This window comes from Rhinopithecus bieti, unplaced genomic scaffold, assembly GCF_001698545.2.
Source record: "Rhinopithecus bieti isolate Rb0 unplaced genomic scaffold, ASM169854v2 scaffold_22, whole genome shotgun sequence".
Lineage (NCBI taxonomy): Eukaryota > Metazoa > Chordata > Mammalia > Primates > Cercopithecidae > Rhinopithecus > Rhinopithecus bieti.
The window spans coordinates 812,228-833,655 of NW_016803136.1; the positions used below are offsets into that span (position 1 = coordinate 812,228).

A 21,428-nucleotide genomic window follows, 5' to 3' on the forward strand; every position below is an offset into this window, starting at 1 on the left:
ACGCCGCCTATTCGCTCGAGAGATGAATAGTTTCCTGTTTTAGATGGCTGGGGAGCCAGTATGAGCTCATAAACCAAACAGCAATTTTCAAAGACATCTGTTCCTGATCTTCAGAATAAACTCAGTGTCCAGTTGCTTCGGCTGGTGGGAGCCGATATTCATGCCACTGGCTCTCCCAAGGAGGGTGGGCCCTCGGAGACCCAGCTTCTCTGACAAGCAGATTAGACCAAAAGGCTGCCTCAAAGATGTGCCACTTGGAAGGAAAGTGTAGAGAAGCGTTTACATCAAAGAAGATGCTTCCTCTCCAGTGGACAACTTCATGCCACTTTCAAGGCACACCAATAGCCAGGTCCCGGGTGGGACATTTGTACTGTAGCAGCACATGGCAAAGGTGAGCCAGAAGTAGCCTGGATGCTGGCTGATCCGGAAGCCTTTCTGAAGAGCAAGGAGAGGGCTCAAGCCCACCTCCCCGCAGCTCTGCCCTAGCCCCCATGGGCCACAGGGAGGCTCAAGGGGAGTGAATTAGGTAAACAGATTCCTGGAAACTTGCATCTGGATGCAGCTGGAAGAGTTAAATATTTAGATTGGTGGCTTCCCTGGACCACTGCGAACACAAACATCCACACACCAGGGCTGAGTTTTGTGCAAATGTTGGGGCTTTGCCTTTTTTATTAACATTTTCCTCTCACGTGGTTTACATCAATTTATAATAATCTACATAAGTTGAAACAGAACATAGACAAAAAAATATATCCTTACCAACTTATTAAAGTCAGATATTCATGACGGGTCCCATCCTACCTGTGTATCAGCAGAAAGTGGCAGCCATCAGCCATTGCCCTGCAAGGACAGGCAGACTGGGGTTCCTTAGCCTGACTCCTGCCGGGCACAGCCCACCCTGCTGGGCACAGTGACTGGAGCTTCCAGGCTGCACAGTCCCTGCTCACAGGAGAACCCTTAGCCTGACTCCTGCCAGGCACAGTGACTGCAGGTCCTGGGCTGCACAGTCCCTGGCTCCTGACTCCTGCTGGGCACAGTGACTGGAGGTCCCAGCCTGCACGGTCCCTGGCTCCTGACTCCTGCCAGGTGCAGTGACTGGAGGTCCCGGGCTACACAGTCCCTGGCTCCTGACTCCTGCTGGGCACAGTGACTGGAGGTTCCGGCCTGCACGGTCCCTGGCTCACAGGAGACCCCGCTGGGTGTTTGCTTGGTGCAGTTTAGTCCAGGTCTGGCACCTGACCCTCCCCGCTCTGGGGGTGGGATTTATAAATTTGAGCCTTTGCGTTTCTCAGCCTTTGCAGCCTTCCCGTAGCCTGTTCTCATATTGCCTCAGCAAGCTTGGGGCCGTGGGGCTCCCTGAGGCTGAGATGCGAAGGTGCCCAGTCTGGGCCGTGACTCACTCTGCCCCTTCCTGTCCATCGCTTTGGAAGCAAGCAGGAGCCTTCTGTGCCACACACCGACACTCGGGTGCCAAGCAGCGACCTCAGGAAGGGCCAGGCGCTGGGTCTTTAGACTCAAGTTCGCTGCCTGTTCCAGGGAGCACGGGCTCCTTACAGGCAGCTGATGGTAAGGACTTCCTTCCTCTTGGGCATGTCTCCTCCGTGCACAGAATATTTACTGTTCTGCCCAAGGCAACAGGAGTCAATGGGATCAAAAAGGGCTCTGCCCCTCACTGAGCAAGTGCTACAGTGTTAGGACCAGCACACCCTTCTTTAAGACTCAGCCCTGAGCACAAGAATGGGAACTGAGCTCCCCAGTCCTGAGGGCCCAGAAACGACGCTCTGCCACACAGAAGAGCCAGCAGCTTAATTGTGGCTGTAACTCAAGCCCCTGGAACTGAGTCTGCTCTCCTAGGCTGATGGCCCGAGGCTGGCAGCCACAGCTCGTGTGGGAAACTGCGGTGGGAACACACCTCACTCCTTCCTAGTAAGTCTCCAAGTTGGGAATGGAAGCTTCGGGTCCCTCCTCCCTGGCGGGTGCCTACAGCACCAACAAGGAGGCCCCAGCAGAACCCAGCCCGGAGAGGCAGCTGTCTGATTCCCCCACTCTCCCCACAACTTCTGGAGTTCCCAGCGTTTACCCAAAAGGCTGCGTCCAGAAGCTGGGGTGGCACCACAATGGCTGGCCACTGCGGGCCTGTGCCTTTCCTTCCCAGGTCCTGAAGGACCCGCGGCAGTGCTTGGCTGTGGAGAGAGTGTAAAATCTCAGGCAGGAGTACCACGAGGTCCTGCGGTACCAGGGACCTGGCTGCAACCTGCCTGCCTGGACACCTGCTTCAGCCCCATCAGTCACCCTCCAGGAAGCCTGGCCCCACTTGAAAAGCCCCCACAACTCGCTCCTAAGAGCTGCCCCGCCCGCAACCCGGGACACGCTGCATGTGCGTTCCTCCCCCGTTCAGCCCGTCCCCGCCTGAGACCCAGGACACCCAGCGCTGCTTGTGCATTCCTCCCCACTGCAGCCCTTGGTGTTTCCTCAGCAGGCGGACTGCCTCCCCCATTCTCTCCTGACCCTCTGGCTATCTCAATAGCAGGTCACTTGTGAGTCTTTACACTCAAAGGAAATAGAACAGCAGGGAAGGGAACTGAAAAGCAGTAGAAGAAACAGTCAGAGATGCCTCACTGATAGGCAGGAGGCTGAACAGGTAAACCCCAGAAGTGGAGATTCCCAAACGGAAAATTCCAGAAATGGCTGCTCCAGCTCTGTGCTAAGCTGGGGACGAGTGTGAGTGTATCTCCTTGTCCAGCATTTGCACAGGCAGCAAGGCAAAGCAGGTGTGCTCCCAAAGGCGGAGGTCGAGGAGAGGCCGGCAGCGGCAAACGGCAGCACCAAACAGGCCACCGCTGTCCCCGCCACCCGGGGCCTCTTCAGAGCCTTCAAGGTGATGGAGCGAAGACGGAGGGTGCACATGCATGCAGGCAGGCCGGGAAGGAAGAGCGGGTGGAGGAAGACAGGGGAGGCTGCCAGGAGACCGCCATCTGGGAGCAGGGCCAAGAGAGAAGCTGGCAGCAGTTACACAGCGCAAAATAAAAGGCCTTGGGCTGGACTCAGGAGGAAAGAAAGTGCTGGAGGAAATGAAAGGCCAAAGCGAGCTGTCTGTGTGCCCACGCCGGGCCGGCCACTACCTTTTCCGCATGACAAGTGTACACAAAGCAATTCCCGAACAGCACGCAGCATCAGACACAACTAGAGGTACAGAGGGCAGGAGGTGGGATGTGGCGGTGAGGCTGGGGCTGGGCAGCCGGCTTTGTACAAGGTGGCACAAAAGACGGACGCATTCCAGTTCTTGGAAGCTGGCTTCCCTCGAGTCTGGAGTGCTGGGTTTGGGAGTTTTCTATTGCAGTCTTTCAAGTCTGGGTTGGGCCCCGGGCTGGAGGGGCTGGCTCCACCCCCTCCCCGCAGCCACCCTGCCTCGGGCTACACGTCGGTGGAGAAGTACAGTGTGTTCCGCTTGAGTTCTGCGAAGGAAATGGGGGGGTGCTGCAGGTAGTAGAGGAGGACCTGGACCTGTGGGGAGACAGGAAGGCAGAGGCTGGGCTCCCTGTCCTTGGCCGTGTGAGAAGACGTGGTCCTTGCTGGCTCCAGCCTGTGTTGCCCCTCCCACTCCCTAGACTGGCTCCAGCCACCTCCCCTTCCTGGGCAGTCCAGGTCTGTTTGCCTTTCTGCAGCCGTGGAAGGCGCTACAGGGCAGAGGGTTGAGGGGGCCTGGGGCCACTTCCCCAACCTGGCCATAGGCTTCCGCTCTGTCCTGAGGCGGCCACAGTCTGGCCCCTGCTGTGGGTCTTGCAGGAATCCCAGGGAGGCCTCCTGCCCTTGGAAGCAACTTCAGAGCTTCCACGTGTGGGGACAAGGACCCAGCAACTCCCCCACCCCCGGGCTTGCTTTCTGAGACCGAGGCCCTCCCGAGAACGCAGCCGGTATCTGGCACAGACATTCTCTGGGCCCTGGTCTAGGTTCACGCATCTGTTTTGGCCTGGGAGGGGCAGAAGCATCTGCAGTCCTGCCTCCCTGGTGACACCCATAGCCCATCAACCCAGCTTCCCACGAGGGAAGAGGCGTGGAGACTCTGAGCTGTTCTCTCTCCTCCTGAGGGGGATTGTCTCACCCTCTGCCAGCCACGGGGCCTGGGCAGTGCTGGGGGGCCGGGGTACCTGCGCTATGACGTCATGGGACCAGAGTCACCCTCCGCCAGCCACAGGCCTGGGCGGTGCTGGGGGGCCGGGGTACCTGCGCCATGACATCATGGGACCAGATGTCGGCAGCCGAGGTGACGTGTGCTTTGCTCTCCACTTCTGAGGGTCTCAGTAACGTGGGTCCAAACACGGTAGCCAGGTTGTGAAGTGACATTTTGTTGATGGGCTCCTTCTCGGCAACCCTAAAAAAGAGAAGATTTCGGGGAAGAAAGAAGCCCTTTCTCCGCAGCCACTCGGAGCTCCGGGACACTTGGCCTTCGCTGTAGGAGCTCCTGAAGGACTCCTGGACGGGGGTCACCATCGCCCTCTCCTAGGAGTGGGGACCTCCCCCGGGGGGAAGGGGACTCATCCAGGAGAGCAGGGCCCCAGCCATGTGCCAGGTTCTGTGCTAACATCTCCAGCTGCTGGGCCCCCCCGAAATGATGGTGAACTGCCAGAGCCAGGGAGCCCACAGAGGCCAACTCCAGCTCCCTTGCCTGACAGCAAGTGCTGCTCTAAACGCTTTCCCTGTAACAGCTCACACTCGAGGCAGTCCTTTGAGGTGAATACGACGATCATTATCCCCATTGTTTAGATGAAGAAACCCAAGTAAGGAGGGGTCAGTGACTTGCCCAAGGTCACAGAGCCAGCAAGTGGGAGAGCTGGGATGTGAACGCAGGTGGCTGCCTCCAGGACCTGTGCTCTTAACCGCTCTGTCACTTACTCCTGTGCTAAGTGGTCCAAAGGGAGAGTCAAGCTGGGTGAGCCAGGGGAGAAACACAGACAGGGCCTGGAACCCAGCAGGAGTCGTTAGCTAGACCTGCGGCTCTGCCAGCTGTGCTGGGCCAGGAGCAACTCTACTTCCAGATGAGCCAGGGACTGCCCCCATGCCTTTCCGGATGGGTCTGCCTCGTGGGACCCAGGACTGCCTCCTGTGCCTCTCCGTCTGCCTCGTGGGACCCAGGGCTGTCCTCCCTCCGGATCCCCCCCTGCTTCTCTTGCTCAACAGGCCAGATGCTCTGCGAGCTTCCCTGGGGTAACAGCAGGAGCTGCCATCAGGGCTGGTGTCCAGGCAGGCCCAGGGTCAGCAAACACATCAGAGGGGCTCTGGTTCTCCTTCAGTCTCAGAAAATGTTTCTGGGCTGAGACCCACCCAGCCTAAGCAGCGCCTCTCAGCCCTCTCCATACCATCATTCCCACCCTCCAGGCAGGAGCTGTGGCCGCGCCTGCTTTGGAAACAGGCAAACAAACACTGCGATGCCAACGGGCAGCCATGCAGCGGGGCCAGCCCCTCACCACACGCGCGCACACGGCCCAGCCAGGGGCCCAGATGTGGGAACAGACTGTGCCCAGTTCCCAGGGTGGAAGCCGAGTGAATTTTCCCTTCCCACTCCTCCCCACAAGGCTTGCCAAACGCTTTCGGAATTGGTCAGGGCTCTAGTCCTGGCCAAACCAAAGGAAAAATGTTTCATGATGGGAAAAACAAGACACCAGCCCGGGCGCGTCCAGGTCTCCGCTGGCTCTCCCGAGCCTGGCCTGGCTGAGCTGCAGCAGGGGCCTGGCCCTGAGTTGGGGCTGAGCTCAGGGAAAACTGTTCCGCGGAGCAGTCTGAGGGGCTCCCTGGTCCTGGCATGCAGGTGGGTTAAAGGGACGCCCAGGGACCACCTCCCCACACAAGCCTGAGGACCTCTTCAGGGCCACTTTCAGTTCTGAACTTTGCTATGGGTACAACCAACTTGAGCCACTCTTGGTTGGACCTGTCTAGAAAGGGTGGTGGGAGGGCAAGAAGGGTCTGAATTTAGGATCTGGACGTTGAGGGCTCTAAGGGCTCTAACCCAAGCAAGTCTCCGCCTGGTGTGGGGACTCAGTTTCCCTATGTCAAGTGAAGTGTGGGCCAAGACCAGCGCATTTCACCTGTTTTGACTGTGGCCCACAATACAGTCCGTTGTAACAGTCCACACGCTTCCAGGTAACGCAACAGCAGCACCTGCACTCAAGGCTTGCAGTGTATCCTACTGCTCTCCGTTCCCCACTTCATTTGGAAAAGGCTACACTGGTTAAACGAACCACCAGTAGGTCAGGACTCACTGATTATAAAACCTGCCCACAGTCCTAATACTCTCTGTTCTCCATTCACTTACAGAAGGATGAATGGAGTCAGTGAACCAATGGTAGGTCAGGACCCACTGATTATAAAACCTGCCTGTAGTCCTGAGCATTCTGTGGTCAATATTTGAGGTTACTACTCGTTACGGGACCCAAATATTTCTCAGCACAGAAAAACGTGAGTGCAAGAACTTGGAAAGCAAACTCTCCCCCCACAGACAGCCCATCAGAGGCCAGCGCCCACGAGGAGGGACTGAGGAGGCGGGGTCGGGGCCCTCCCTGTTACCTTTTCAAGTGTTCCAGCAGGAAGAGGAAGGTGATGAGGTTGGGGTCAGGCAGGGAGCGGAGCAGGTGCATCATGCAGTTTTCCTTGGCAGCAGGGTCTGACAGGGCTGTGGGAGAGAAGGGCCAGTGTGGCGTTCAGCTCCAGGGGCTCCCCACCAGAGGCCCTGTGGTCATGAGGCTGTGGGCCCCTGCAGGAGACCCCAGGCTTCTAGGCGTTTGGGGAGCAGATCCCACAGGGGAGGGTCTCGTGTCTGGGTGGGCTACTAGCAGCTGCTTCCTCCGGGAGGCCGCACCATGACTGGTAACTCAGCCAGGAGGCCGGCTGGTGGGAGCAGACCCCCTTCCTGCAGCCGACTGCATGGGCCTGGGCGCTGGGGCATCCCGGGTCTCCTAATAGGACACCCCCTGGTCTGTGTGGCTAAAGATGAAGCCAGCAGGGACATATCCTGCCAGTGGTGGATTCTCTTTCTCAGCCCTCTCTGCTGCTGGCGTGTGGGTGTGAGCAACCTTCTGCTGGGGGGCTGAAGCTCTGGTCCGCCCCAGGAGAAGAAAAGATTGAAGGGATGCCCTTGGGGCTAGGTGTGGCCCAGGTGGGTGGAGGCAGAAGGCCTGCTGGCCGGGGCCCTCAGCAGAGGTGACGGGACCGTGTGTGGTCTCGCTGGAAGGCTCAGCACAAGCAGTCTCAAGTACCCTCTGGCTTGAACCAGCCTCCTCCTTGGCTCTGGGATGCCAGCTTCTGGCCACTCGCCTCAGGGTAGTCTTCCCTGGATGCTCGAGCTTGCAAGCAAGAGGCCAATGTCCAAATAGGAAGCAGAGGGGGCTGCCCGTGGGGACATCAGGGGCAAGAGGCAGGCCAGAAAGGGCCCAGTGTCTGCACCAGGTGCTAGCAGCCGCACCTCACCCTCGGGCCCCTCAGCCACAGGCCCCAGTGCACTGGAAAGGTCAGCCAGCAAAGGAAGCCACAGACATGTCTCCTGCTGATTACTTCTCTGGGCAGGGAGTCCTGGCTCAGTCCAGCCCAGCCCAGCCCTAGGAGCCCTCAGGGCCTCACCGATGCCCTCCATGAAGGCTGGGTAGAGTCGGTCCGTGAGGAGGGGCTCAGGCAGTTCCCGGAAGTAGAGCTTGAGCGTGCCGGCGATGGCATTGATGTCCATGTCGCTCAGCATCAGCAGGATGTCCTTGTTATCTGCAGGGGTGGGGCCAAGGTCAGGCAGCCTTAGCTGGGCCAGTGGCCCTGTTCCATGCCCCCACCCATCCTGAGAGCCCCCACCCACTCCATCTCTGGTTCTGGTCTCCCCCGGAAAGGCAGGACGTAGAGAGTGCCCACAGGTATCTGTGGGTTGGGGTCGGGGGAACAGGGAGACAGCCTGGGGCCATCTGCTGTGGCTGCTCGGGAGAGGGTGTCTGGGGAGTGAAATTCATCACCCAGAGTTCAGAGCCACATTCATACCATGTGGCCTGTACCTGCCTTCCAACTGGAACCTCCCCATCGCTAAGCCCCTCTCTGGAAGGCACTGCACACTTTTCACACGTAAAAGCACGTTCCCACAAAGCCTCCATTTCTAGGCTGCACAGAGGAGCCAAGGCCAGCAAGTTCCCAGGCCCCACCCCGTCCTCCACTCCAGGCTCCCTACAGATTCATCCTGCCTGGTCAGTGCAGGTTTCTTGACAATTGGGTATGTGGTTGCTGCAGCATGAACCAGCAGGAGTAGGAAGGAGAAACCAGAAAGGTCAGGCCTCACCATAGTGGACTATGCAGAGGCAGTGCTGCCCCGGAGGGGATTTGGGACCCTGGAGACAGCAGGTGCAGGCTCAAAGCTCTTTCCCTGCGATTCACTAGGCACCCAGGAAGCAGCAAGAAAGCCAGCCACGCAGACTCTGGAGTGAGATCTGAGTTTAAGTCCAGAACCAAAACCTACAAGTTGGGTCATCCTGGGCAAGCAAGTTGGCCCTTGTGAGTTTCTGCAGTTCCTTACCCGCAGCCACGGACAAGAGATTCGCGGGGAGGGGATTACGTGAGAAAACGCAGAAAAAGCACTTGCCACAGGGACTCTGAAGCAGACCAAGGCTCCTCTCCAGGAAGACTCCTGGTTCTCCCGAGCTCTCCTGTCCATCCCACCAGCCTGCGCCCACCCCGGCTGGGCCTTCCAGACTCACTGGCATCGAAGACGGCCTTGAGCGCCTGGATGTCCGTGGCCACGCCTGATATCCGGTAGATGCCAACCTCCTCGATGCCCCTCTTCTCCACCTCCTCCACGCACTGCCGGACGATGTAGGGCACCTTGGAGCGTTCCCGCCTGGGGTGGGGCGTGAGGATGGGTGGAGGGCGGCCCCCATGACACCTCTCCCGTAGCAACCCCCACCCAGCCCACCTGCCCCCCGGAGAGCTTCTAGCATTTGGAATGGAGAACAGGGGCGGGGGACGGGGAGGGCAAGAAAAGAGCAGAGAAAGAGGCCACTGCACCCCACCCTGCCCACCCTGGCCTGCCTGCGGAGGGGCAGCGAAGGACGTGGCCAGGAGAAGGCTGGGGAACTTGGGAAGATAAGGCCGAGACTCTAGGGAAAGAATACCCCCCAGATTCAGACGCTTGTAGGAGGCCCGGCAGGCAGCCCACGCGAGGAGGTGGGTCAGGCCTGAGACAAGGGGCTGGGGTGGCGATGAACTGGGGGATGCGTGCCCTTTCCGGAGGGGCAGCCAGTCCCTGTTGGTGCCGAGCCCAAGCGTAGGCCCCCGGCTGACAGAGCTTCCCGCTTATTACGAGGAGCAGACGATCTGGGATCTCACAAGACACCTTCCAGCGTTTCAGTGCCGGCTCACGTGCTTCTAAAGCCACTGATTAGGTGCCAGGATGGGCCTAGGCAGGGAGGGCCGGGGGCCCAGGTTGGCGGGGACCAGGGGCACCGATGCCAAGACTGGGAGACCGGAGGCAGCACCTACTTGGTCACCACGCTGATCTTCACGCCGAAGACACCGGTCTGCTTTTTGGACGGGGTCCTCTTCAGGCTCATATCTCGGCTGGTGAATTTCATGGAAAATTCCACTTTGATCTGGTTGGGGGGTGAAGCAGGTACAAGTTCCCCAGGGTGTGAGTGCCCGAGGATGCCCCCAAAACACAGGGGTACCCTCCCCAAGACTGCACACGAGGGCTGGCTCACACCCAGGGCTCCCTCAACACCTAGACAGCAGCGGGCAGGGTGTGGGCAGGAGGGGAGAGGGGGCTGGGCTGTGGGGAGGTCCAGGCGGCACAGCAGCCCCAGGAGCAGCCAGAGGGCCGGGCTGCCCACCCGCTGCACAGATGTTCCAGCTCCCGGCTCACCCCATGGATCGTTCCCATCCCCGGCTCACCCCGTTCATCTCAATCACGTCCGTGTGCCAGTTCTTGGTCTCCACAGTTTGTGGGTCCAGCTGCGGAGAGAGAATGTGGGTGAGAGAGGTGCCCGCTCGGAGGCCAAGCCAGAGTTCTCCCCGTGGGTCAGCACTGCTCAGAGCCAGCGACACAGTCAGGAAGGCGAAGTGAGCAGCTGGGATAAACTGATGTCTAGCCGGAAATCAACCCTTCGGGGGGCCCCAGCCCCCAGGCCCCTGTGGCCACCGCGAGGGAGGCGGGGCACACCCTGTTAGGCACTCCTGCCCGTGACACCTTATCCACTCGTGACTGCCAGCCCGGGATATGCATATTATTACCCCATTTCACAGATGTAGAAACTGAGGTGCACAAAAGGATTAGGAGGTGCTGGGAGCCCATCAGGAGGGAACCAGCCTATCCAAGAGTCAGGAGCCCATGCTCAGGAGGCTGCCTGGGTTTGAATCCCAGCGAGTTTTAAACTCACTAGGCCTCAGTTTTTCCATCTGCACACAGGAGCCAGCAACAGAACCTGCATCCCTGGGATTGCTGTGAAGATTCAGGGAGACAACTTGGGTCGAAGCCGTCAGCTCCCAAATAAGTAAATCCTCCACAGGGGAGGTCCCCAGGCTTGCGCTGGAGCCCAGGGAGGTGCAGACCCTCCCTGGGTCAGGGGAGGTCACAGGCACCCCTCACACAGGACTGTTCCACGTTCTGTTTCTGTAACTCGGGGGCCTTCGAGCCTGTCTGCCTGTGCACCTGTGAACTAATTCTGAGCAAATATGCACCCTGGCACATTCTTAAGTCAACATCTGCACGTTTCCAAGTTTAAATAGTTGCAAAGAGTATGATTTCCAGAATCATGTCAATATTGCCATCCTAAAATAAAAGTGTTACATCGTTCCTTCCCATGGATTCAGTGGGATCTAAATACCCCAGCGACGTGATACCCGCACTCATCCATTTAAAAACTACCCAAGGCCAGGTGCAGTGGCTCACGCCTGTCATCCCAGCACTTTGGGAGGCCGAGGTGGGCAGATCACGAGGTCAGGAGATCGAGACCATCCTGGCTAACACAGTGAAACCCCATCTATACTAAAAATACAAAAAATTAGCCGGCGTGGTGGAGGGGGCCTGTAATCTCAGCTTCTCGGGAAGCTGAGGCAGGAGAATGGCGTGAACCCAGGAGGCGGAGCTTGCAGTGAGCAGAGATCGCGCCACTGCACTCCAGCCTGGGCAACAGAGCGAGACTCTGTCTCCAAAAAAAAAAAAAAAAAAAAAAAAACGACACGAACAAGCTCTTCTTTCCCTCACAGAGCTCCTGGATCTTCTCTCCTTGAATTTGTTTATATTCCATTTCTCCTAAAGAATGTTGTCCTAGTTTATATTTTTGTATTTTCAAATCCTTTATTCACCATTATATTTTCCTTCCACAAAAAAATCTGTATACATTGAAAACAAAAATTTCCAGAGATCACAAGGTTCCAAATATTCAAAATATATTCAAGATTAGTTAGTACCATGATTGGCAGTAGACAATCAAAAAGACAGCCAGGCACGCTGGCTCACGCCTGTAATCCCAGCATTTTGGGAGGCTGAGGTGGGTGGATCACCTGAGCTCAGGAATTCAACACCAGTCTGGCCAACATGGCAAAACCCTGTCTGTACTAAAAGTACAATAATTAGCCGGGTGTGGTGGCAGGCAGTGTAGTCCAACTTGGGAGGCTGAGATGGGAGAATCGCTTGAACCCGCGAGGTGGAGGTTGCAGTGAGCCAAGATCGAACCACTGCACTCCAGCCTGGGCGGCAGAGTGAGACCGTCTCAAAAAAAAATAATAATAAAATAAGCCTACACATTATACATTTTATTTATTTTTTTGAGACAGAATTTCACTCTTGTTGCCCAGGATGAAGTGCAGTGACGTGATCTCAGCTCACGGCAACCTCCACCTCCCGGGTTCAAGCGATTCTCCTGCCTCAGCCTCCCGAGTAGCTGGAATTACAGGTGCCTGCCACCACGCCTGGCTAATTTTTTTGTCTTTTTAGCAGAGACAGGGTTTCTCCATGTTGGTCAGGATGATCTCGAACTCCTGACCTCAGGTGATTCACCTGCCTCAGCCTCCCAAAGTGCTGGGATTACAGGCGTGATCCACCGCGCCTGGCCTCATTATACATTTTCATAAATATTAAGCAGCAAAGTAACTTTTTGGTGGAATTCTCTCTCAATGAGATGGGCGGAACATTTTTTGGTTTAGCTCACGTATCTATATATTATTTTTTGCTAGAGTGAAATGAGGTTCAGCATCAATTCTGTTCATGTTTCTGGTGTTGTTGTAAAATGCAGGTGCAGTGGCTTCCAGCTACAGGATCGCTTGAGCCCAGGAGTTCGAGACCAACCTGGGCAAGGTAGGACCACGTCTCTAAAAGGAGCAAAAAAGATGTGAACAATGAAACATTTTGTTCACATAAAGAAGTAGATGAGGTCAAAAAGAGTCTTATTACAGCCGTGTTACACCTTTTTTTTTTTTTTTTTTGAGACGGAGTCTTGCTCTGTCGCCCAGGCTGGAGTGCAGTGGCCGGATCTCAGCTCACTGCAAGCTCCACCTCCCGGGTTCACGCCATTCTCCTGCCTCAGCCTCCCGAGTACCTGGGACTACAGGCGCCCACCACCGTGCCCGGCTAGTTTTTTTGTATTTTTTTTTGTAGAGACGGGGTTTCGCCGTGTTAGCCAGGATGGTCTCGATCTCCTGACCTCGTGATCCGCCCGTCTCGGCCTCCCAAAGTGCTGGGATTACAGGCTTGAGCCACCGCACCCGGCCTACACCATTCTTTAACCTCTTTCCATGCTATCCACCTTAAATCGCATATATATCTATTACTGAAAATTACTTGAAATGATCTCTCAGTTGAAAATTAAGTCCTCCATCAGTTTTGTGGAAGGCAAAGAACTGGATACCACCTGACTTTTGAAAAGTTGTAAGCAGCCACTAGAGTCTTTTACTTTCTGAGCACCAACCCCAACATTTTTTTTTCTTTTTTCTTTTTTTTTTTTTTTTTGAGAGAGTCTTGCTCTGTCTCCCAGGCTGGAGTGCAGTGGTGCAGTCTTAGCTTATTGCAACCTCTGCCTCCCGGGTTCAAGCGATTCTCCTGCCTCAGCCTCCTGAGTAGCTGGGATTACAGGCGCCACCACCACGCCTGGCTAATTTTGTATATGTAGTGGAGATGGGGCTTCACCATGTTGGCCAGGCTGGTCTCGAGCTGCTGACCTCAGGTGATCTGCCCACCTCGGCCTCCCAAAGTGCTGGGATTACAGTGTGACCTGCTGTGCCTGGCCACTACCCCAACATTTCTAAAAGCCCCTCTGTTCCCCACCTAGGAGGCCTGGGCACCCTGGGCCCAGCCCCCACAGCGAGCCTCGGGCCTCTCCTCTGCAGAGGACAGGATGGCGAGATGCCGGCTCTCAGGCAGATGGCTTTCTGGCAACAGCACCTATGTGGCAGCTGAGGATCTGCAAACTGATTTCCTTAAAACTCTCCTGCCCACGTCACCCTCAGAACGTCTCTGTGCACTCTGAGGTGTGTGCGTGCCACGGTTTCAACACTGCTGCTATAACAGGCCACTGTCATCACGGAAGGGAAACTGGATCTGGGTCAGCCTTGGGCTTCCTGCCGCTCGATGTAGGTCCTTCCCACATCTTCCATCGCCCACACACTGGCTGGGGACAGGTGGTACCCAAGCCTCCTACGGGGTCTGGGTCTGCACTTGGTTTGCCCTGAGCCCTGCATTTGGGGCCAGCTGTGGCCCAGGCTCTGTCTTTGGCCGTTCCCTGCCCAGAGGAGGGATGGAACTCAGAACAGGAGACAGAAAAAGTCAGGCGTGTGCAGAGAACCAAGCGCCCGTCAGGGAGACCCACTGCTCCAAGCACCTCGTCACACACGGGAAGTGTGAGGCCGCCACCTGCCCGGCTGGAGGCAAGGGTCCTACAGGGTCTCAAAGGAAGCCCCAACTCTGGCCTCACTTTCCCGAAACCTCTGTCCCCTCTAAGCTGCTTTTGTTCTTTGCAAACCCTCCTGGACCACACAGGCTGTCCCTCGTAGTTCCTTCATCTCATCTGGACACGAGGCTGGACCTGGGTCTGTCCCCAGCTCTGTCCCCCAGCAGTGGCCACATAGCGTGGAGGGATCAAATGATCTTTGTCAACTGAGATGCTACCCTTAAGAGAAACATTCTGGAACGGCCATGCCCCCTTACATTTCTTTCTTTTTTGAGATAGAGTTTTGCTCTTGTTGCCCAGGCTGGAGTGCAATGGCGCGATCTTGGCTCACTGCAGCCTCTCAGGTTTAGCCAATTCTTCTGCCTCAGCCTCCCAAGTAGCTGGGACTATAGGCGCGCACCACCACACTCGGCTAATTTTTGTATTTTTTAGTAAAGACAGGGTTTCGCCATGTTGGCCGGGCTGGTTGCAAACTCCTGACCTCAAATGATCCACCCACCTTGGCCTCCCAAAGGGCTGGGATCACAGGTGTAAGCCACCACACCTGGCCAATTTTTGTATTTTTAGTAGAGATGGAGTTTCACCATGTTGCCCAGGCTGGTCCTGAACTCCTGACCTCAGGAGGTCTGCCCGCCTCAGCCTCCCAAAGTGCTGGGATGACAGGTGTGAGCCACCGTGCCCGGCCTGTCTTTATTTATTTTTCTAGAGATACGATCTCGCTATGCCATCCAGGCTGCTGTGCTGTCCTGGGCTCGAGTGACCCTCCTGCCTCGGCCTCCTGAAGAGCTGGCAGTACAGGCGTGCACCACTGTGTGGGTTCTCATTCTTTAACTGGCACATTAAAGTTGTACGTATTTGTGGGGCACAGTTTGATGTTCTGAGACCACCCCTTCCGGAGGCAGGTCTCTCCACACATCAGCATAAGCCTCAGGCCAATTCCACGGCACCTGGTCGGATTCACCCAGAGCCCCTCCTCGGCCCCAGCTTCCCACGACCGGGCACTTCCTGGCAGCTTCTGCAGGACGCTGAGCCAAGGATCCTTCCCGAGTCTCAGAGGGGGACCTGGGCACAGCCTGGTGGGGCGGGGGGGTGTGCAGCATTCAGAGGCAGGCTGATCTGAGTCTTCCGTTCAACCGTGTGCACTCGGGCAAGGCGTTTCACCTCCGTGAACTTCGATTTCCTCGTGGAGGCGTCCACACCTGCCTCACAGGGTTGTTACGGAAAAGAGAGCAACGGACGTATCTTGAGCCTTTCCTGCAAGTCTGACACTGATGAATCCTCTACACACAGCATCTCCGTTCATCATCATAGCAAACGTGTGCGATTTAAGCTCTCGTGGCTGCTCCCGTCTCACAGATGAGGACGCTGCGGCTTAACGAGAGTGAGGAATTTACCCAGAGAACATCTAGGAAGGGAGAGCTGGGGTTCAAAATCAAGGCCGCCAGCATCCTCTCTGCTGAAACTGCAGAATGTGTGAACTCCATGACCGGCAGCTGCTGTAACTGCTGCTTCCTCAGAAAGGCGACGTCGGGCCTCGCGGTGTGTGTCCCGACCTGGTGGGCAAGACCTGGGTGCTGGGAGGGCACCTCCAGTACAGCCCTCCCACTGCCTCACGCCCGTCACTTCCGCTCCAGCCGCCAGGTTCAACCCTGTGTTCTCCTGGGAGCAACTGACCCAGGACTGCAACTCCTGATGCTGAGGCCCAGTTCTTGCCTCACCTCCTCCAGAGAGCCTTCTCGGAGAGCCCCAGGTCACGGTGGGAACCTTTGGGTCCTCTCTGCCTTCCTGCTCCGCTAAGATCTGCCCCTCTGTAGCCTCCCAGGCTATACCTGCTGCTGTCTCACACACTCTAGCCCCTTCTGAGGCCAGGCCTGGGTCACGGGCACTTTCCTAAGCTGCCAACCCCTGAACCCCGGCCATCTTCCCAGTGCCTGCTGCAGGAGTGGCTCTGGTATCCACTCGGAGAGGCCTGCCTGGCCCCACGGCACCCTGACAACGACACTCTGTCTCCCGGGAGGCCATCAGCCTCCAGAAACCAAGTCTATTTCAGGATATCATTTAAACACAGAGGGAGGGAGGGAGAGGGACAGGGTACATTTTCCAGAGAAACGCTGCTGCCCGAAACTGCGCTGGCTATTTATAACTCCTGGGAAACGTGGACTCTGCCGTTTCCTGATGAGATTAGCACCGGGTGGAGGGGCTGGCCCCTGGGACCAGAGGGTGAGCAGTTACCATGTGCCATCCATGGGCCTAGGGGAGCAGGTACCTGGGGGATGTCCGATCACCTGAAGCAGGGAGACAGACGGAGCTTGTGAAGGGCTAGGCTGGGAAGACCACCAAGGAGCACATGAGCACTGGGGCCTCCCCAAGGTGGGCCACAGGCAGGAGACAGAAACAGGCTGCAGAACATCATGGAGCCAAAGGGCGGACGAAGGACTGGGCCAGGGGCAGACGAGTGAGCCAGCAGTGGATGGCTTAGGTGTGGATGAGTGGGCCAGGGGCAGACGGCCGGGCAAGGGGTAGACAACTGAGCCAGGGGCGGACGACTGGGCCGGGGCAGACAAGTGGGCCGGGCACGGATGACTGGGCCAGGCGCGGATGACGGCCACACACGGTCACTGAGAGCAGCTCAACTATTTTCTTTTTGTTTTTTCAGACGGAGTCTCATTCTGTTGCCCAGGCTAGACTGCAGTGGTGCGATCTCGGCTCACTGCAACTTCCACCTCTGGGTTCGAGTGATTCTCCTGCCTCAGCCTCCCGAGTAGCTGGGACTACAGGCGCCCACCACCACACCTGGCTAATTTTTGTATTTTTAGTTGAGACAGGGTTTCACCATGTTAGCCAGGCTGGTCTCCAACTCCTAACCTCAGGTGATCCGCCCACCGCAGCCTCCCAAAGTGCTGGGACTCCAGGCGTGAGCCGCTACGTCTGGCCAACTATTTTCTTTTTATCTGGGCACTCAGCCATAGTCAAATCATGACTGCGCATTCAGATCTCTCCCAAAGAGAAACGCTGACCCTGGGGACTCATGTCCAGGAGACCACCTGGTCCCCTGCAATAAAAACCCAGCAGGCAGGGGCACCAGGTTGAAGTGGGGCTCCGTCACCTCCAAGGGGCAGGAGTGAAGCCCTGAAGGTGGGCGTGGATTCTCCGCCAAGAATCCCAGAGGTGGCTGGTGGAGGTCACCTCGCCTTTCTGGACTGAAATGACCTCACATTTGGGGCAGGAATCAGCCAAGTGGCCTCGCAGCGGGGAGAGAATTCGAGGTTCCAGGGCAGAGGGTGCTCTGCGCACACCTGAGTGTCCTCCAGAGCTGAGTTTCAGGAATATCCTGGGGATGCCCCTGAGGGTCTCAGCCCTTCCCCTTGGCTCACCTCTCAGCCCCTGGGGCAGGTGACCCCATTTCTCCCGCCACTGCCTGGAGGGCTGTTCCCGGCCAGCGCCCATGCTCGGATTCAGGGGCGGGCTCCCTCCCGTCTCCACTCCTACTCCCTCGGAGGTGGCGGAGGCCCCATTCCAACCCGGTGCCCTGCCTGCCAGGCACGCTCCCCACTCCAGCAGGCAGCTCGCCCCACGGTCTTTTGTGGGTTTCCGCCACCTCCCCTCCCACAAGCCCTCACCCAGAGCCCTTTAATCCGCAGTGGGGGGCCCTGCCCAAGGCAGGTGGAACTTAGAACTGGCCACTGGGGGTCTCCGTGGAGGAGGCGGCAGAGGTCCCGAGCGGCCTTCAGTGGATGTCACTCGGGATGTGATTCAGGGGCTCACTGGACGATGGGAACCTGAAGACCACATTCGCCAGGGCCCCAAGGGCTCCCAGACCTCCACCTCCTTCCTGAAAGCCGCTTCCCTCAGGAGCCCACTCAGTCACTCCAACCGCCCAGGGCCAACCCCCCGAGGAGCCCTGCTTCCTGGGCACAACCCTGCCCTTCCTCTCACAGCTGGCGCTCCTCTACCCTCTGCCCTCTGAGCCCCGGCATCCCAGAAGGTGGGAGGGCTTCCCTCAGAGGGGGTTGCAGAGGTTCATTTTAAAAAGTGCTTCTTCGGCCAGGTGCAGTGGCTCACGCCTGTAATCCCAGCACTTTGGGAGGCCAAGGCGGGCCTCGCCTGAGGTCAGGAGTTCGAGACCAGCCTGGCAAACATGGTGAAATCCCGTCTCTACTAAAAATACAAATATTAGCCAGGCGTGGAGGCAGGCACCTGTAATCCCAGCTACTTGGGAGGCTGAGGCAGGAGAATGGCATGAACCCGGGAGCCGGATGTTGCAGTGAGCCGTGATCGCGCCACTGCACTCCAGCCTGGGCGACAGCAAGACTTTGTCTCGGGGGTAAAAAAAGGTGCTTCTTTACAACAAAAGTGGTGACTCTGCTCCTCGTGAGATGTGGGACAGGAACACTAGAAAATGTTCCCCGCCGGGCGCGGTGGCTCACGCCTGTGATCCCAGCACTGTGGGAGGCCGAGGCGGGCAGATCACTAGAGGTCAGGAGTTCGAGACCAGCCTGGCCAACATGGCGAAACCCCGTCTCTACTAAAAAGACAAAATTAGCCAGAAATCGCTTGAACCCGAGAGGCAGAGGATGCAGTGAGCCAAGATAGTGCAACTGCACTCCAGCCTGGGCAACAGAGCAAGACTCTGTCTCAAAAACAAAAAGAAAAGAAAATGACTCCCGAAGGACCTCAGTGAAAGAGGCTCCCGGACAGGGAACCACGTGGAAGGTGGAGCTGTGGCATTTCACGCCTGCCCTGGAGGGGCCGCGGCACCCAGGCCCTGAGCCAGACATCAGGTCTGAGGGTGGGCACGTTTCCTGTGGCTCCCAGGCCAGTGGCCACGGTGGCAGCCCAGGCTGGCTTTCCCCTGCCCTCCCCCAAGGGCAGCCCCACACTCAGGGCTGGGTCCCCTTGGGACACCGAAGCCGGCCTGTCATTGGGGCAGACCACAGGCGTGAGAGGCACGGCAGGGCTGGCAAGCTGGCAACAGGGGAGACGGGAGCTGCCAAAAGCCTGGCTCTCCTCCCTCGAGGAGGCGCCGGAGGATTCCGTCAACGTGGCTGCTCCGAGAGACTCAGAGAGAGACAGGACAGAGAGGGAGGGGCTGCCATGACCTACCCCTGGCTTCCAGCTCAACAGCTGGGTGGGGGACACCGGGTCGGGCTCCAGAAACTCTACAGAAACTCTCCCCACATCTTCCCATGGCCTGGCATCCCCACTGCTAGGCCAGGCAGGCTCCGCCTCTCCAGCCCTCACCCTGCAGGGCCAGCCAGGCTCCCTTGCAGCCAAGGTGCCCTGCAGCCAAGGTGTGGCCGCCTGCCATACCCAGGCCAGCCACAGATAGGCTAGGGCTGACACTGTGTCCCAGGGCCTCGGCTTGCCTCCCCTCCGACACCCCAGAACATCGAAGTTCCCTGAGCCTCATGGAAGGAAGGGGTTTAGCAGCTCTGAACGAGGTTTTTGTTGAAGCCAGGTTAGCCTCTCAGCACCCGCAGCAACCTGCCTTCGCCAGCGTCCACTCCAGCACCTCTGCCTGTCCCACGTCCACTCCAGGACCTCTGCCTGCCCCAGTACCCACTTCACTTTTAGCCCCCAGGTTGGGCATGGCTGACCTTGAAGAGAAGCAGAAAAAACCCAAACCTGGACTGCTCTTGGTGGCCCTACAGCCAGGCACATCTCCCCCAGCAGCCTGGGGCTCTGTCTTCCTCAGGGCCAGCCTACACCACCACTGCCACCCTACACAGGCAGCCTAGAGGTTTCAGCTCAGAACTGGGCTGCAAATACCAACCAGGAAGCTGGCCCTGCCCCAGCCCAGGGCAGGTCGGGGATGCCAGGGTAGCAAGGGCAGGGGCAGTGGGGCCCTCTTGAGAAAAGGAACAGGCCAGGGCGAAAGCAACATAGAGGTGGCCTCAGCAGCCCGTCCTGAAAGGAAAAGGGCTCCCTCAGAGGTCAAAGTCCAAGATGAAAGGTCTTCTGTGGTCCTGACCAGGAAGATTCATGCTGGCGGCCATGGGAAGGCCGAGGACGTGTCAGACCTCCACGGGCTCCAAAGCCTCACGCTGGACCTAGAGTGGTTAAGAAGCATCAACAGGACGGGGCACGGTGGCTCACACCTGTAATCCCAGCACTGTGGGAGGCTGAGGTGGGCGGATCACCTGAGGTCAGGGGTTCGAGACCAGCCTGACCAACGTGGAGAAACCCTGTCTCTACTGAAAATACAAAATTAGCCGGGCGTGGTGGTGCACGCCTGTAACCCCAGCTACTCGGGAGGCTGAGGCAGGAGAATCGCTTAAACCCAGGAGGCAGAGGTTGCAGTGAGCCGAGATTGTGCCACTGCACTCCAACCTGGGTGACAGAGCGAGACTCCATCTCCAAAAAAAAAAAGCATCAACAGCCTTCTCTGAAACCGGCTTCACCCTCCCTGCCCAGGCCAGGTGGGCGTGGAGCTTACTGCTGGGGACATGAGGGTCACCAGCAATTCCAGGGCCCAGGCCGGCTCTGAGCGGCCCCTCCCAGGCCTTGCCTTGCTCCGAGTCTCACGTTCAGCGGCGTCTTCGGGAAGAACTGCTGTGCCTGTTGCTATGCACGGCATGCCAATCTGGGCACCACACTGATGCCTGATGGACAGGAAGGAGCCCAGCATCTCCAGACACCCCCATTCAGGGCATGTAGCCCAACCCCAACCGGCCACAGAAAGCAGGACACCACGGGTGAGAGCTTGCGCTGGGGCTGAGCTGCTGGGTCTGAGTGCTGCCCCTCGGCTAAGCCACTCATGTGACCTCATCTGGGTCACTCTCTGAGCCTCATTCCTCATATATAAAACAGTCTGAGCCAGGTACGGTGGCTCCTGCCTATAATCCAGCACTGTGGGAGGCTGAGGCAGGTGAATCCACTGAAGCCAGAAGTTCACCATCAGCCTGCGCAACATGGTGAAACCTCGTCTTTAGAAAAAAATACAAAAATTAGCCAGTCATGTTGGTACATGCCTATAGACCCAGGTACCTGGGAGGCTGAGGTAGGAGGATTGCTTGAGCTCGGGAGATGGAGGCTGCAGTGAGCCGAGATGGTGCCACTGCACTCCAGCCTGGGCGAGAGAGTGAGACTCCCTCTAAAAAAAACAAAAAATTAAAAATGTAAAAATTCAAAACACATTTAGGCCTAGTGCGGTGGCTCATGCCTGTGATCCCAGCGCTTTGGGAGGCCAAGGCAGGCAGATCGCCTGAGGTCAGGAGTTTGAGACCAGCCTGGCCAACATGGTGAAACTTCGTCTCTACTAAAAATACAAAAATCAGCGGGGCGTGGTGGTGGGCGCCTGTCATCCCAGCTACTCAGGAGGCTGAGGCAGGAAAATCGCTTGAACTCAGGAGCCAGAGGTTGCAGTGAGCCGAGATTGCGCCATTGCCCTCCAGCCTGGCAACAGAGCAAGGCTCTGTCTCAAACAGCAACAACAAAGAACCCAAACAAATAAACAAATAAAACAGTGCGGATAATAATAGCACCTCACAGGCGTCACCTCACTTGCATCACAGGCTAAGAATGATGCCT

General features: G+C 57.5%; 1 protein-coding gene across 9 annotated transcripts in view; it reads right to left on the reverse strand.

The window, feature by feature from the left end:
- Nucleotides 1–634: 634 nt before the first annotated feature.
- ABR (ABR activator of RhoGEF and GTPase) overlaps nt 635–21,428 on the reverse strand; it is a 233,597-nt gene continuing 212,803 nt past the window's right edge. For 8 of the 9 annotated variants that reach the window (XM_017864376.1, XM_017864635.1, XM_017864749.1 and 5 more), the window contains 7 exons: nt 9,907–9,966; nt 9,499–9,608; nt 8,718–8,857; nt 7,612–7,746; nt 6,562–6,667; nt 4,225–4,372; nt 3,316–3,504 (listed from right to left, as the gene is read on the reverse strand). In XM_017864376.1, coding sequence (XP_017719865.1) covers nt 3,415–3,504; nt 4,225–4,372; nt 6,562–6,667; nt 7,612–7,746; nt 8,718–8,857; nt 9,499–9,608; nt 9,907–9,966 — 789 coding nt within the window. In that variant the 3' untranslated portion in view covers nt 3,316–3,414. Of the gene's footprint in view, nt 3,505–4,224; nt 4,373–6,561; nt 6,668–7,611; nt 7,747–8,717; nt 8,858–9,498; nt 9,609–9,906; nt 9,967–21,428 lie in introns of all 9 variants that reach the window. The other variant, XM_017864294.1, reaches the window with a different exon arrangement.